Source organism: Myodes glareolus, chromosome 13 (genome assembly GCF_982192425.1).
Source record: "Myodes glareolus chromosome 13, mMyoGla1.1, whole genome shotgun sequence".
Classification (NCBI taxonomy): Eukaryota; Metazoa; Chordata; class Mammalia; order Rodentia; family Cricetidae; genus Myodes; species Myodes glareolus.
The window spans coordinates 27586118-27602407 of NC_142038.1; the positions used below are offsets into that span (position 1 = coordinate 27586118).

Below are 16290 nucleotides of genomic sequence, written 5' to 3' on the forward strand. Positions count from 1 at the left end.
TCTCTTCTCTCTTCTGCCCTCACTCTGCAATGTTATTAACTCTTGCCATGTATAGAGCCAGGCTCTAAACCCTTGTCTGACCTCACTCAGTCCTCACAGCACCCGGTGAGACAGGCACTGTGTCTTAGCTCTGATTTGCATATGGAGAAATCAAGTCCCAGAGAGGGCTTGTAGTTGGTTTAGTAGCTATTCCGAAGCAGACCACTAGAGCGCAGGGCTTTAGCTGGAGTGTCTGAGTCGCTCAGGTCCTACCATGACCCGGGAAATGGGGGCTCATCTCTGCACCTCCACCACGGACAGGCTCAGGGCAGCAGCGGTAGGAGTTGGTCCCTTTTCAGGCCTAGGCAAGGAGAGCCGCGCTCATGTCAGACTGGAAGAAGCAGGCTGGGTCTCTGCGTGTGTCCAGCTCAGGTTTGATGAAGAGCAGAAGCAGTGAGAGGGTGGATCCGCACCTGCCTGGTCCTTGACCATCTTCCATCACCCCCTTTTCCTTGGCTCACCCCATTCCTCTCTCCCCCACCCACCCAGCTACTACCTCAGCAAGCGCGTTCCAAGCTTCCCGAGTAACAGCTTTGGGCAGCTATTTGTATTTCCCTTCCGTTATTTTGCGTCAGCCAGCATGTGTGATGGCTGAGGAAGCCATTATCTTCCTTTTAAGCCTTTGAACAGGCTTAAGTCTTGGCTCTACCCTACCTCCAAGAGTCCATACGTGTGCATGTGCATGTGTGCATGTGTGTGTGTGTGTAAAACTAAAATATTTATGATCTGTCTATTGGGCTTAGAATGACAACTGCGCAGGTATGGATTATAGGACATGGGGTACAGACAGATGTATAGTGAGGTCTTTGTGGACAGTGATCAAGCGCCTGTTAAAAGAAAAAACATCACCACACTAGTCAATGCTCCTCTTTATTGACGTAGGTAGGATGTCTAGAATGGCGAGGCATAGATTTTGGGTCTGGGTCTGGTTTTCCACTTCTGAGAAATGCTAGGATGGGCTCCCAGCAGGGAGGGTGGGCAGGACGGGAAAGGGTCAGTGTGTTCTTGTAGGTCTGGATGAGGGTTAGCTACATAGCAAAGGTGAGCATGCCCAGAGGTCAGAGATCAGTGGTGGCCGTGGTTTGAGGTACCAGAAGAGAGGTCTCAGTCTGTAGGAAAAGGGTTTTGAAGCTTAAGAATGTTCTGGCAGCTGGGCGGTGGTGGTGCATTCCTTTAATCCCAGCACTCAGAAGGCAGAGGCAGGAGGATCTCTGTGAGTTTGAGGTCAGCCTGGTCTACAAGAGCTAGTTCCAGGACAGGCTCCAAAGCTACAGAGAAACCCTGTCTCTTAAAACAAAAACAAAACAAAACAACAAACAACCAACAACAACGACAAAAAGCACTGGCTTCGGAGGAAACACATCTTGACACCTTGGAGGTTCCAGCTGTTGCTGCGTACCTAATGAAAGGGGATTTGGAAATCATAGAGATGGGTTGGAAAGATGGCATGGCAGTGTACAGACAGACATCTGAAGGCAGCAGGAAGAGAGAGTGAAGAAAGTCACACTGGGCCTGGCTTGAGTGTCTGAAACCTCAAAGTTCACACCCAGTGACACACTTCCTCCAACAAGGCCACACCTAATCCAGCATGGCAACACCTCCTAATAGTGCCACTCCCTATGAGCCTATGGGGGGCATTGTCATTCAAATCACCATAGTGACACATGCCTGCAGTCCCCGTACACTGGACACAGAAACAGGAAGATCATTATAAGGCACCCTGGTCTACAAAGTCAGCTCTTGACCAGCCAGGACTATATAGAAAGACCTCCAAAACAAAATGAGAGAAGGGGCAGGGCAGGGAGGACTAGGTGGTGGCTCATACTTGTAATCATAACATTTAAGAGTCCGAGGCAGTTAGATTAGTGTTAGGCTAGCCTGGAATACATAGTGATTTGAAGGCTAGCCATTGCAATTGACTATGCAATGAGTCCTTGTCTCAAAGAGAGAGAGAGAGAGAGAGAGAGAGAGAGAAAGAGAGAGAGAGAGAGAGAGAGAGAGAGAGAGAGAGAGAGAAGAACAATTTATCCAACCCTGAAGTAACAAACTCTGTAGTGTGGAGAAACAGTGAGAAAAGCTGACATGGCTCTAGGGAGAAGACTTCTAACCAGAACCCTTCCTGAGCCAGGCCCTCCCTGTATCTGCCCCTCCTGTGTCGCCTCATTTCAGCCCCACCACAGTGCCCACGAGGCCCTGTACTTGGCCCTATTTTACAGGTCGTCAAATTGAGGCTGAGAGGCTCAGCAGCTTTTCCTGTCCCATGTCATCTCCCACCCTGTATGATGCACAAGCTCCTGCCTCACACTCTTGACTCCTGCTGTCTTCCCTGTGTTCTTCCACAGTGTCCAGGGCCCGTGTATGTCCAGCTGGGTTGACTGGAGACTGGGGAAGGGAAAGGGTGCACACTGTCAGACCTTTTCCCAAGGACTCCCTCCTCTGCCATTCTTTATATTCCGTCTGGAGAGGCGTGCTAAGGAGCTTCCCAGACCCCTTGGCTCCCTACCACTGGGGGGAATCGGCTTATTTACTGAGGCATATGATATCCAAAAAGTCATTTAGTCCAGAGCTCAATTTTCCCAGCTTGGCTACTCTTCACTGGGAAATTTCTCTGTACATGACTTGCTCCAACCCCCACCGTAGCTTTGAGAAGCACATACTATTCCTCCACCCCCACCCCAGACAGAGTTTCTCTCTGTAGCTCAGACTGTCCTGGAACTCACTCTGTAGCCCAGGCTGACCTTGAACTCACAGAAATCCACCTGCCTCTGCCTCCTAAGTACTGGGATTAAAGGTGTGCACCCCACCTGGCTAAGTGCATACTATTCTTATCCCAGGCTGTCATGTTTCTCTTTTACTTACAGACAGGGTCTCCATAGCCCAAGCTGTGTGGAATTCACTAGGTTGTCCAGGCAGGCCTCCAACTCTCAGTCCTCCTGCCTCCGCCTTTTAAGTGCTGAGATTCCAAGTACACGCTGTCAGGAAACTGGCTAATATTATCCTAGCTGGCAGATGAGGAAGTTGAGGGACAGATCCATAATTTGCCCAGTCTCTGAGCTGGTAAAATGGTGGGATGCAGACTGTAGTCTCTAGTTCGGAGGTGTGGCAGTGGAGGCCATGCCTTTTCAGACTCAGGCTAGGGTTGGTCAGAGAAGCACATGGCTAATTTTAAAATGTCTGCGGTCATGCCGAAAGGGAAGGGAGAAAACCAACACAAAACTTTACTGGTGGAAGAAAGATACCAGTGCAATTAATTCTAATATCTTACCTACAAACCAGGTGGAGTTATTCTGAGACAGTCTCAATTTTTTTCGTTCTTTCCTTCCTTCCTTTTTTTTTTTTGGTATCTTTTTGGGAATGGTCTGTATTCTTTGCTCAGGGCATGTATCACTCGGAGAGTTTCATTATAGCTGCTCAGAAGCGTATGTGGCTAGTGGTAGCCAGTTTGGTTAGCACAGCCTTGCAAGGACTTACTGTGGTCTCCCTGGGTCACAGGAAGAAACCCATAAACGTTAGACTTTAGAATGATCATTTTTACCATTAGCTGTTGTTTGTCCAGGAAGAGGCCAGGATGGGGCCACAAGCCTTTGGCGTAAGCTATGCCCTAATGTCTCTATTTCCAGTCTTCTGAGCCTGAAGCTTGATGTCTCCCAGGAGGAGCCACCTTTGTGAACCTTTGGCCCTTAGGTTAGGAAGTGGCAGCTTGGAGTGGAGGAGGGGCTGGCTGAGGACCCTCCATCTCCCTGACTGGCCAGCTGGGTACCACACGAAGCGAGGCCTCCCGAGGGTTGATAGGCCTGTGGCCCATCTGCTCAGGATGTTGCAAGTGGCTGGGCTGCAAACGAGACGGCAAAGGAAATTCTGCCCCCCAGGTCCTGTGTGCTTTCAGCTGTGAGGGTTGTAGGCCATGAAATAAAACCCATTATCCTTCACACACACTTTTCATGAACCCCCATGAATTATTAAGTACAACAGGGATAGGGGTCCAGACTGCTCCCTTTCCGCTGTTGTCTGGGGACAGCTAAATGAACTCCTGCGAAGGATAGTCTTCCCGAACTCTCTGCACGCAGCCATCACTGGGAAAGATCAAAACTTTCAGATGCTCCACTTCTATGCATTGGTGCGTATGCCATTCGTCAGGGCTTCAGCCGGGGGTCTGGGATGTGTGAAACATTCTCAGGTGGTTCTCATGTATGGGCAAGCTTGGAAAGCAGTTACTTCCTCTTGGAGGCATGTGCCCAGGCAGCTCTCGCGGCAGTCATGGCGCAGGTGTGGTTTTGGGGACAGTAGAGATTCACCACGATTGAGGAACTGTGGTGTAGCGGGATTCGCTGGCTGTGGCTTTAACCAGTTCTGGGGAGGTCAGTGCTGAACAGGGGGCTCTGTGGGGGGGGGGGAAACCTTGGTTTGTCACATCTTCTCACTTCCATGGTGTCATGGCTCTCGCCACAGTCTGTTTCAAGCTCTCGATTCTTCTCTGAGGGGTGCAGAGGGGGCGAGAGATGTGCACGTATCTGGCTGGGGAGATGGGTTGGTGGGTAAGAGTGCTTGCTATGTAAACATGAAGGTGTCTGGCTGTGCTGGGGACACCAGTGCTGTGGGCACAGGGACAAGAGGATCACTGGGGTTTGTTGGCCATCAACCAAGTGCCAGGTTCAATGAGAGACCCTGTCTCAAAGGAAGAAAATGGAGAGTGATCAGTAGGACACCTGATGTCCTCCTCTGGCCCCTACTAGGGCACCCTCCCTCCACATGCGCATGCTCACGGACACACTCAGATAAAACAAAAGAGAGGTGTGCATTTGGCTATAAAATATATGTGCCTGGATTCCCCGATGCTGGCAAAAACTCTGGGTGAAGAGGGGGGCCTGCGAGTGGGAGGGAAATGGATAGAAATGCTCTGAATTTTCAGATTATTTTACAACCTGAAATCATACCAGACTATTTTTATTCAGGCTGGACTTGTCCTGTTGAGTCCCTGTAGATGGAGGCTGCTCGTTCATTCTGGCCTCCCAGACCCAAAATAATCACCCAGAAACCCAGAAACTGTATTAATTAAAACAATGTTTGGCCAATCACTTAGGCATATTGCTAGCTAGCTCTTATATCTTAAAGTAACTTATTTCTATTACTTTGTATTTTACCATGAGGCTCGTGGCCTACCAGTAAGGTTCTGGCTGGTGGCTCACGTCTTTCTCCTTTGCCAGCTACATAGCATCTCCTTGAATCTGCCTTCTTTCTCCCAGCATTCAGTTTAGTTTTCCCACCTAGCTCTATTCTGCCCTGTAATAGGCCCAAGCAACTTTATTCATTAATCAATAAAAGTAACACACACAGAAGGACTTCTCACACGAAGTCCCCAAAGCGGAGTGAGGATGGTCAGAAAGAACAGCTTTAGGGCCAAGTGCCTGGAGCTCTGGCCTATTCTGGGCCCTCCACGACCACACAGCCTTGGGGAAGTTCCTTCCCTTCTCAGTCCTCATCTTTTCTTGTGGCCAGGAGGGGACTTGTGGCTTCCCAGGCTGGTCTGATACGGCCAGCACTAACCCTATATTTATAGCCATGACTTCAGTCTCTCCAGTTTCGTCAGAGCTGGTTCCTTGGCCCATGATCTTGTCAACCCAGCATGGCAGAAATAGGTGTGACGTGCAGGGGGCTTAACTGATTTGGTGCAGCCTGGATTTGCAAGTCCATTTAGAACAGATTTGACATCTAGGGCCCTGAGTGCCAGGTGCCACACAGGCAATCCAGAGCTGGAAACGGGCTTTGAGGCTCAAGCTTAGGGGTCACCGAGGACCAGAATGGAGGGCTGTGGTTAAGCCAGGACCGGAATGAAGACCTCTTATGCTGTATGGTACATTCCTCCCCTCTTGGAGTCCTCTGAGGACCCTAGTGACTTCTTCATGTCCCAGGGACCTGTCACGCCCCAGCATGGCCATCCCCCTTCTCTTGGACCATGGACTTGGGCTTTCTTCATTTAACTGGGAAGAAAGATTAGCAGGCACTGAGATGAGTACTCAGTGCTGGCTCTGGTTCTTATTACACACTCAGGCATCCTCTCACAAGCCAATAATTACAGTGGCAAGAGCTGCACCTTAGAGAGCTCGTTCACGGGTCACCTTCCAAGGACTATCCGGAATTGCCGCCATTACTGCCACGCTCATTGCGCAGTGTCTGTTTTTCCAGGAGGAGGAGGAGGCATCCTATCAATTTCATAACCTTGAAACACTGTGTTCTCAAATGAAACAATCCCGATATACGAAATCAGAGGTTTAGGTACAGGTTGCAAAAATTACGGTAGTCATAGTCATTGGGGGGATGAACAGGGTCTAAAACAGTGAGTAGCTGAGTCATTAGAACAATAGCACCTCCCAGGGCTTCTGCCATTTAGTGTTGATTTTTATGCTTTTTTAAAACAATTTCATATGAAAATCTAACACCATCGTGAACTTGAAATACACATGCCACCCAAAACCCAGAATAGCATCTGTGGAGGTTTCTCTCTGCTTGCTCTATCTCGACTCTGCACAGCACGCCCTGGCTCTCTTTCCTGCTTAATTATGTTTCCATCCCGTTTAGCACCATCTGATTGGCTCACTTATTTATTTATTTATTATCCGTCCACCCCAACCAAAAACATGTGAGCTCCACGTGGGTAGGGTTTCTCTCCCTCTTGTTCACCGTGTGCCACCAGAGTTTAAAATAGCCGGCGTTCGTGAATGCGTGTTGAGTGAAAGAACAGAGAAATGAATGGCTGAGCCTCTGCTCTGCCAAAGGGGCATGGGGGTGGGAGGGGCTGGGGGGGCAATGTGACGTGATGCATCCGGGGTCATTTGCAATCTTGAGGCTTGGCTAGCACTCACCTCCCTGAGGACCCCTGGTCCTCACTGCCCTCTAATGCCAGGAATTTCCTGATGCTTCTGGGCTCTCCTAGCCTTGCACCATGCCCGCTCAACCCAGGCTCCTTCTCCCCAAGGGACAGGTGGGGTTGAAAGAAAGGAAAGTAATATCAAGGAAGAGGAAAAGGCCATAGCAGGTTGGGTCTCTTGACGCTGCTGCTGCTGGGCAGAGATGGAGGAGGTCAGAAGCTTTGTCTTTTCTTCAGGGCCTAGGAGGAGGGCTGGGAAATGGGCAGTCATATTCCAATGCCACAAAGACAATGAGACAGGAGAAGTCCAAGGAAGGTGTCCATGCGGTGTCACCCCACTGCTTCTGCTCCACCAACCACACTAACTTTTTTCAGCGGGAGAAACTGAGGCCCAGGGAAAGGAAAGTAATTTCTCCAAGAATGCAGAACAGAGCAATGTCAAGAGCCCCAGTCTGGAGGTTGCCAAAGCATGGGGTTCTTGCTTTATGTCCCTTCCTTGGTACCCATCCTTGCCCCAGGAGAGAGAGGCAGACAGAGCATTTTCTTGGCTCAGATGCTTGGGGATAGCACGGGCCCTCTGCTTAGTGATAGGAAGACCACAGCTCTAACCAGGCCAGACAATGCCCTTTTATCTACTCTGAATCTGAGGGTACTGCCAGATAGGAGTGGGGTGGGCAGATTCTGAGTAACCCCTTTCCCAGGGATACCCCATTTTTTGCATCAGCTACACATATAGTTAATCCCTTGGTTACCCCACATTAGTATGTTAAGGAACAGTGAGTGTGCTAGGTGATGTAGCAGGCCCTGGAGGAAATCTCCCATCTTGTCCTTGTCCTTTTCCCGCACCCATGAGTTCATTTGGGAGCTATTTACACCGCTAGGGGAGTGCAGCCTTGTGGATGAGCCGTGATGTCTAGAGTCTATGGGGATCAGAACCTGATTGAGTCACTTGCTGGCTGTGTGAACTTGGCACGTCATGGAAGCTCAACTTCCTTATCTATGGAATGGGGTTAATAATAGCACCTCCTTCTCCTGGAGAGGGTCAAATGAGTGAGGTGTTTGGAATAAAACCTGACAAAGACATGACACAATTGTCATCTCTATCACCGTATTGTTTGTATGTACCTGGCACTGTGCCACGAGCTGGGAAACTGCTCCGAAACATTTCCGTTCCAGGGACCCCCGTGTGCCAACCCCGGTGCAGTTTCTGGCCTTCCGCTCCAATCTTGCCTCCCTTAACCCCATTCCACAGAACTGGTCATCAGCAGTCCTACAGGGTTGCATCTACACCGTTAGCACAAAGGGTCCTGGCAACTGAAGCCTGTTGTAATCTGGCCCTCTCTCTTCCAGCCTCCCCTGCCTATACCCTTCCCAACATGCTCAACCTTGCCCTATCCAAATCCAGATGGGTTTCCAGGTCTCTCTCCAGTGGTCTTGCCTTGCCTTCGTGGGGCCTTGATGGATCATCTCCCTTAGGAAGCCAAGAAAAATGGATTATATCCTACTCAGTATAGAGGCAGAAATAGACTGCATGGGAGGATGGGGTCAGGTAGGGAGAAGGACCTCTTGGGAAATGAGGGTCTTAACTTTCTAGGCTACTAATTCCTTCTCAACCTAATTTTGTCCTCTACCTACAGGATCAGACCCTGTGGTCCAGGTATGCCTAGAATCTCAGCACTTGGGTAGGGATAAGGGAGAGGCAGGAGGATATGAGTTGGAGGCTAACCAGGGTTACATAGTGAGACTATGCCAAAAAGGAAAATAAGGGGATGGGGCTGGCTGGAGAGATGGCTCAGTGGTTAAGATCGTTTGTTACTTTTGCAGAGGATCCGGGTTCAGTTCTCGGCACCCACATGATGGGTTACAGCCATCCATAACTCCTGTTGTGAGGACCTAACACCTTCTTCTGTCTTCTGTGGGCACCAGGCATGCACGGTGGTGCACATATATACATCAGTAAAACACTCATACAGATAAAATAAAAAAATTTAAAAGATTTGTAAAAAGAAAAAAGGGGCCAAAGATGTGGTTCAGTTGGTAGAGTGCTTGCCTACCGTGTACAAGGCCTTTGGCGAAACCCCTAGCACCATATAAACTGGGCTTGGTGGCACACAGCTAGGAGTTAGAGATGGGAGAATCATAAGATCAAGGTTGTCCTTGACTGCATAACCAGCTTGTGGCCTGTGTGGGCTAGAGACTCTGTCAAAAGAAAGGGAGAAGGGAGAAGTGGGGATATAATTAGAAAAAGGCGGAAAGAGAAGCTCAGATCCTGTGATGACTCTGGGAGAACGAGGGCCCCCTGCCTGGATGGACACTGTTGTTACTTCCTGCAGCCCTCGCTCCCTCATCTCCTTCATAACCACATGGTAGCTTGTGAATGGCAGTCACTGGCCCTGAATGTCACAGGGCCTGGAAAGCAAGAAGCTTGTGGCTGAAAGCAGTGAGCTTACACTCTGTCTACAGATCCCTACAACCACCCTGGGAAGCACAGGGGGCTAGTTCAGGCTGGGCATTGCAGCACACAAGTGTGTGCATGCGCACGTGTGTGTGTGTGTGTGTGTGTGTGTGTGTGTGAGAGAGAGAGAGAGAGAGAGAGAGAGAGAGAGAGAGAGAAGGACAGAAAGACAGATAGACAGACACAGAGACACACAGAGAGAGAGACAGACAGACAGATAGAAACAGAGACAGAGAGTCAGGATTTGAATCAAGACCTGACCCCCAGCCAGCACCCTTCCTTCCTCCACTATGCAGAAAACAGCACAAAGGACCACACACACACACACACACACACACACACACACACACACACACACACACCCTGGGTCACAGATACTGAACTCTACTTTTAGGAGCTGGCAGCAGGTGCTGGGACTACAGGGCATCTGATGCCCAACTGGGCTGTGGGGCTGAGTCTGGAGCATCCAGGTGCCTGGGTTCAATTAGTACCTGCCACCTGACCTGGGCTCCAAGCTCCCTCTGGGGGGCAACACGTACTCTGTAGGTCCCTGCCAGAGCTCAGAGCTGGTAGCAAGATAGGGGCAGTGTGAGCATAGAAATGCAATCAAGCGGGCTGAGGAGATGGCTCAGTGGTTAAGAGCATTGCCTGCTCTTCCAAAGGTCCTGAGTTCAACTCCTGGCAACCACATGGTGGCTCACAACCATCTGTAATGAGATCTCTATGTCTGGCCTGCAGACATAGAGACAGGATATTGTATGCATGACAAATAATATATATATATATATATATATATATATATATATTTTAAAAAATGCAATCAAGCTCGGGAGGGACCTTTTCCATCTCTGCTAAGCAGGACTGGCCTTCTCCTGCCCACACGGATGGGCTCAGCATCTCCAGGGACTGTGTAGTTCCCGGAGTCACAGTTCGTAGCTGCTGAAAATGGTAGCTCAGAGACCTGACCCTGGCAACACTGGTTCCCACCCTTTTACCCTTCTTGCCCAAAACTCTACATATTTATCAAGCTTCAGGATCTTCATCCCCAGACCATATACTCCTCCCACCCCTGCCACCTTCCTGAAGAATTATGGGTAAAGAACTCAGACCAGCACCTGGCAGACACTTAAGAGGCAATGCCCTCTATTGTGATTTTGAGTTTCTGTGACTCTGGAGCATCCCTGGGTATTTCAGAGCCGGGCCTGCTAGGACCCCTGCTGAGTCCCCTGCCTGGGTTGGAAACCCTGCCTCCTTGGAAGGGAGCTCTGAATTGGAGTGCTCCTGCCAACCCCTCCCTCCTGGCTTGGCAGCCTGAAGACAAAGCTGGCCAAAAATATTTGTGTGGGTGGCGGAAAGTTAACTTTTCCGCCTCTCTCTTCTTTCCTGGAAACCGTGGCCACTGTCAAATACAGCAAAACAGAAGCAGGGAAGATGGAGCAGGCGAGGCCCCCACAGGGAGTCAGAGAGCTCTGCCCCCGCCCTTCACCCACTCCCGCTGCCTCCTGCCATCTGGTTCTGTGACAGGGTAGGGGTGGGTGGCTCTGAGTACTGAAAATCACGGATCTGTGATGCCGGAGTCCCGTGGTCCTTCTAGCGCTGGCTGCCTGAGTTGCACTGTGTCCTTGGGGAAAACTGCCTCCAGAGGGCGGGAGGCATCTGGTCAGGCTCATGCAGAATCTAAGGTCCCCTTCCTGAGAATCTAAGGCCTTTGACTTCAATGACAGGAGTCTGGCATCTGTTGGTAAGCAAGCAAGGTCTTGGGGAGGAGTGAAAATCTGAGGCCACCTTCATCAGGTTTGAGGTCCAACCTCAGGGTCAAGGTGTCAGAGCAAGGTGTGATTCCTAACTGGGTCACCTCATTTAGTGAATTCTCACTTTCCCTCCCTCTAGGATGAGCTATGAAGCATCTATCTGGTGCTTGCCTAAGTGAACACCCAGGAGGGAGTGGATGCCCAGTCCTGGGGGCTCCCTTCTTCCCGGGCCCTGCTGACAGGCGTTTGGTTCTCTCTGTGATCAGAACTCATGTTTGCCTTCCCCTGCTTGGCTCTGACCTACCAGAGGGTCTGGTAATGCACTTATCCCCCAGTCTGCCTACCAGTCTCTCCTGGCACAGCCCCAGTCAGAGGCCAGCAACTCAACCCAGACTACTACAGATGAGATGACTGACCTCTGCCTGGGCTAGAGGCCTAAGGGCCATGGGTGGTAAGGCTCGGCTCCATTGTCATCAAGCCAGTAGCCTTCCATAAATCCTCACCAGCCAGGAGTAGTCAGTACATGAGTATATGCACGCACGAGTCCTCTAGCTATCTCTTAATAGAGAGTTCACATGGCTAAGCAGTGGTAGATGGCGTCTTTCTACAATATCCATTCACTACAAGGCTGCCTGCAAGCGTAACTGGCAATGTGCCCTGCCTTAAGGGTTATCTGCTCAACTGAAAATGGCTTTTTCATATCACACTCTGTGTCTCCTCAAATGATTTCCAAACTGTTGTCCCCACCGTGGGACTCTCTCTTGCTCTCTGGGACCCCACCTGGACCTGCCCACTGCACATCTTCCCTGGAAACCTAAGCATCAGACGCTTCCCTGTTCCACCAAATACCTGCACTTTCCAGTTTGTTTCCAACCCCCACGAACACAGAGACCTGCGTGGCATCCCATATTCTTCCCCCTTCTCTACGCCCACTGTCCATCTGCCAAGCTCTTCCGCCCGAGTACCCTCCATTCATCCCCTCTTCCTCCGCCCTTAGAGAAAGCTTCCACCCTCTCCTGATTATCACCATTTGTAACACTTATAAATAATTCTACTATTATCACTATTTTTCATTATCACTCACAGTGCTACCTAACATAGTGGTTCTCAACCTGTACCTCTTTAGTGGGTGAAGGACCATTTCACAGAGGTTGTCTAAGATCATCAGAAAACACAGATATTTATATTATGATTCATAATAGTAGCAAAATTACAGTTATGAAGCAGCAATGAGGTAATTTTACGGTTGGGGGGGTCACCACAACATGAAGAACTATATACTAAAGGGTCCCAGTCTTAGGAGGATTGAGAATCACTGCTCTAACAAATATCAAAACTTCATGAGTCAGAACACCATACCTTCATCTACACTACGTGTCTCTTAACGATACCTGAAGTAGAGCAGGGGCCTGATAAATGTTTGTGGGTTGAAAGAGCAACCCCCGTAAGTTAAGTGATGGCTCAGAAAGTGTGCTCAGTGCTCTGCATCCATTTTTTTCATAGAACCCTTGGCACGATTAAATTAGAGTTGATCCCTCATCCAAAGTGCTTGGGTCCAGAAGTGTTTCAAATTTTAGACTCGTTTAGGTTTTTGGAAAATTTGCATATGCATAATGAGATAGCTTTGGGGATGAGAAGCCAAGTCTAAAATTAAGTTTACTTTCTGTTTTATGAATTTTATATACCCGGCCTTAAGACCATTTTACACAAGGCTTTTTTTTGTTAACTGTACCATATGTTTATTGTGACTTGATCCCCAAGTCCAGGATGGGATTGGGACTCGTGGCTACATGATGGTGCTCAGAAAGTTTGGGGTTTGGGGTTTTCAAATTCTGGGGTGCTCAAGCTAGATTACAATGTCCATCTTACAAATGGGGGGTGGGAGACTCAGAAATCAACACATATGTGGTAGAGTTGGGTTCTCGCTCAAAGTCTGGACACACATAAGCAAACCATTGTGTTGGCTTTTTTTCTTTTTTCTTTTTTCTTTTTTTGGTTTTTGAGTCAGGGTTTCTCTTTAGCTTTGGAGCCTGTCCCAGAACTAACACTTGTAGATCAGACTGCCTCGAACTCACAGTGATCTGCCTGCCTCTGCCTCCCGAGTGCTGGGATTAAAGGCAGGTGCTACCACTGCCTGGCAAATTTTCTTTTTCGTGTGTGTTGACTCTTATAACCAGCTGTGTACCATACTTGTGTACCCCTACCCCACCGTCCCTGTGACTTGTGCGGTGTGTATACCTTTGGTGGGACGTGAAAGAATTCTTTTTACATGGTGCTCACAAGTGCTTTAAAATAACAAGATATTTATTTAATGTGCACAGGGAAGAGAATGACTTGGCACTGTATGCTTGTGGTTTTCCTGCAATTATTGCTCAAGATAATTCTAAAGTAATAGAAATTATGTTATTTAAAGTGGATTGAAGGGAAACATTAAGTAAATAAGTGTCAGGTAGCCTAAGGATAGGGCGTGAATGGCATACTCCAAGGTAGAACCTCCGGGAACACTTTCCTGTGGAGGTGTGGGAATTGTACCCCAGATCCCACCCAGCTCTTGAGGTACCCAGGAGTGGACAGGTCTCAGGGATTCCATTCAGAATACTCAGTGAGCTCTCTGATGTATGGTATCGTCTCTTCCTATACAGATAGATCGCGCTGAAGGGCCCTGCATAGCAGAGCTCAGGAGGGTAAGAAGTGTTGGAGGACTCCAACATCTTCACCCAGCCCAGAAAGGACTCGTCTCATCCCTCCTCTGGACCTCACTCCAGCCCTGTGCAGCAGCAGCAGAAGGTGACTCTGCAGAGAACCCAAGGAGGCCTCAAGGGGAGTGAGGAGCGGTACTCACACGGACCACCCACCCTGCTCCAGGGAGCTGCTGCTTTGTACTACCAAGGAGAGGACCATAATGCTGGGCCCTCACTTCCCACCCCCAACCCTTGGACCCAGTGAGGGGAGGCCTGCCCCTTGCACCTTCCAGATCCCGGACGGGAGCTACAGGTGCCTGGCTCTGGAAGCTGAGGAGAGCAGCAGCGAAGACGGCCAGCAGGGAGAGGGGAGGCTTGCGGACCTGGAAGAAGATGCGGCCAGCAGACACAGAGCCAGCCACGGCACACCACAGCTATCCAGAGTCTCAGACATAATCCAGCCATCCAGCTGTTCCAGGGAGGCACGAGGTGGGTTCCAGCACAGTGACGGGACCAGCCAGGACTGGGCTGTGGTACAGGCCCGGAAAGTGATGACAGTCAGTGGTAACACCAGCCCTGGGTCCAGGGTGGCCCAGAAACCAGGTAAGCTTATATCTCTTCTCCCTAGGGTCATAGAAAACCCCACAGGCTCTTAATCAGGGACTCTTAAAGCTTGTTTTCCTAGGCTGTTTGACAGTGATCACAAGTCTTCCAGCGAGTCTCTCCAGCTGTGGGAGTGGGCACCTGGGCAGTATGGGTATTTCCAGCTCTTTGTCAATGAGAAGGCACCAATAGAAAGTCCATCTCTCACTTGGTTGACAAAAATCTCACTCGCCCCTCTCAGCTGCCCTTTAACCATTGTAGCAATTGGCTGTGAAGTCCCAAGCAACTGGCCCCGGCAGAGCCCCTTTCATTAACTCCACAGAGCTCAGCGGCTCTAGACAAACACCCTGACAGAGAGGCCTTTGCCTCCCAGGCACTGGCAGGGCGAGACTGAAGCCTTCCATGTAAGATGACCTTAGTGGGGAAACTGAGACTCAAGAGTAGGAGAGTGTTCCTCTGGGTAACTCAGCATATTGCTGGCTGAGCTAGGCAAAGGGTCCTTACTCAGTTCTCCATCTGTCGGAGATGAATGACAAAGGCAGAAGCCTTGTCACCTGGATTGCAACAAGCTCCAGCGACAGCTTGTGGAGGGAGGAGGATCATTTTCTCCTGGGGAGGGGGGCAGTGAGAGCTGGAGTCTGCAGAGCAGACAGGATAGGCAAGGGAATCTACTTCGAATCGCCTCCACAGCTGGCTAGTGCCAATGGAAACGCTGTAGTGGGTTCACACTGCGGGTGGGGTTGGCCGTGAGCTGAGCCATCATCTGCCCAGGCAGGAGAGCTGATGCCAGCAGGTCCCTAGGGTGCAGAGTGTGTGTGTGGGACAGTCCTGGGAGGGCTTGTGCGTCAAGAGAGTGAAGGAGCACTTCACTTCTCTGCAGGTGTTGCTGACGCCAGAGCTGGCACCTCACCAGCCTTCTCACCCACTCTGCTCTCGGCAATAATTCTCTCCGGGATCTGATCATCTCATTTGGTCACAGTCTCTGCCCAGGCATGGGTTCTACAGAGAGCTGGGCAGGAGCAGTGAGGGGCCAGCAGAGCCTCTAAACAGGGAGGAGGACCTCAGAGTCAGCCTGAGTATGAATGAACCTGAGGACCATTGTGACTTGTTCCCTCCCCTTACCTGGGCCACAGCTGGGTCAGGAGGCAGGGGTGATGGTGACGGGGTACCATCAGCCCAGTGCTCGGTAGTCAAGCCCTAGCAAGTCCCTTTGGTGAGCTCACCATTTTTTTCCATCTGTGAAAATAGACTAAAAACGGGAGCTGTTGAAAGGGTGCCACAATTTCAGCTGTAGCTATGTTTTGGAAAATTTACAATGCTCTGGGTAGGTGTGTAAAGTGAAATGGAGGCGATCATTATTGGCTGAACAGCGTAACTGCCATTGGATGAGCTCTGTGCAGAGGCTGCTGTGCTAACAGCTTCTGTGTATGGCTTGCTGCAGTCTCGCAGCAGAGCCCATTACGTAGAGGAAAGATGGAGGCTCGGCTGTGCAAGTGACTTGCCCAGGATGTGACGAGCCTGTTCAGCCATGGTTGTTTGTCCTAGGGCCTTGGGCTATTAGCTATGATTCTGTTCTGAAATCGTGCTTTCTGCAGATGCCCGGGAATGGTATGGGTGGGATGGTGAGGAGAAAAGATCACTTTTAATGACCGTGTTGGCATCTCGCAGGCTATGGGTCATTTGGTGGGATCTCACTCCCTGTCTTACTGTAGCTTTCCAAAGAAGGGCAGGTGAGACAATGGAGACTCAGAGATTCGAGTCATCTGTCCAAGACGCACAGCCATTGTCAGCCCAGAGACTTGGTGTATCCTTTTCAGGAACAGCCCAATTCATTTGTCTCTTTATGGTCCATCCAGTTGTTCCGAGCATTCTAGGGCCCAAGTGGGCAGGAGTGGC

The 16290-nt window shown here is 50.1% G+C and overlaps 1 protein-coding gene across 1 annotated transcript in view; it reads left to right on the forward strand.

Annotated features, from left to right (window-relative positions):
* Synpo (synaptopodin) overlaps positions 1–16290 on the forward strand; it is a 66208-nt gene that overhangs the window by 16739 nt on the left and 33179 nt on the right. Inside the window, 1 exon segment of the mRNA XM_085699818.2 lies at positions 13753–14394. Coding sequence (XP_085555944.2) covers positions 14013–14394 — 382 coding nt within the window. The 5' untranslated portion in view covers positions 13753–14012.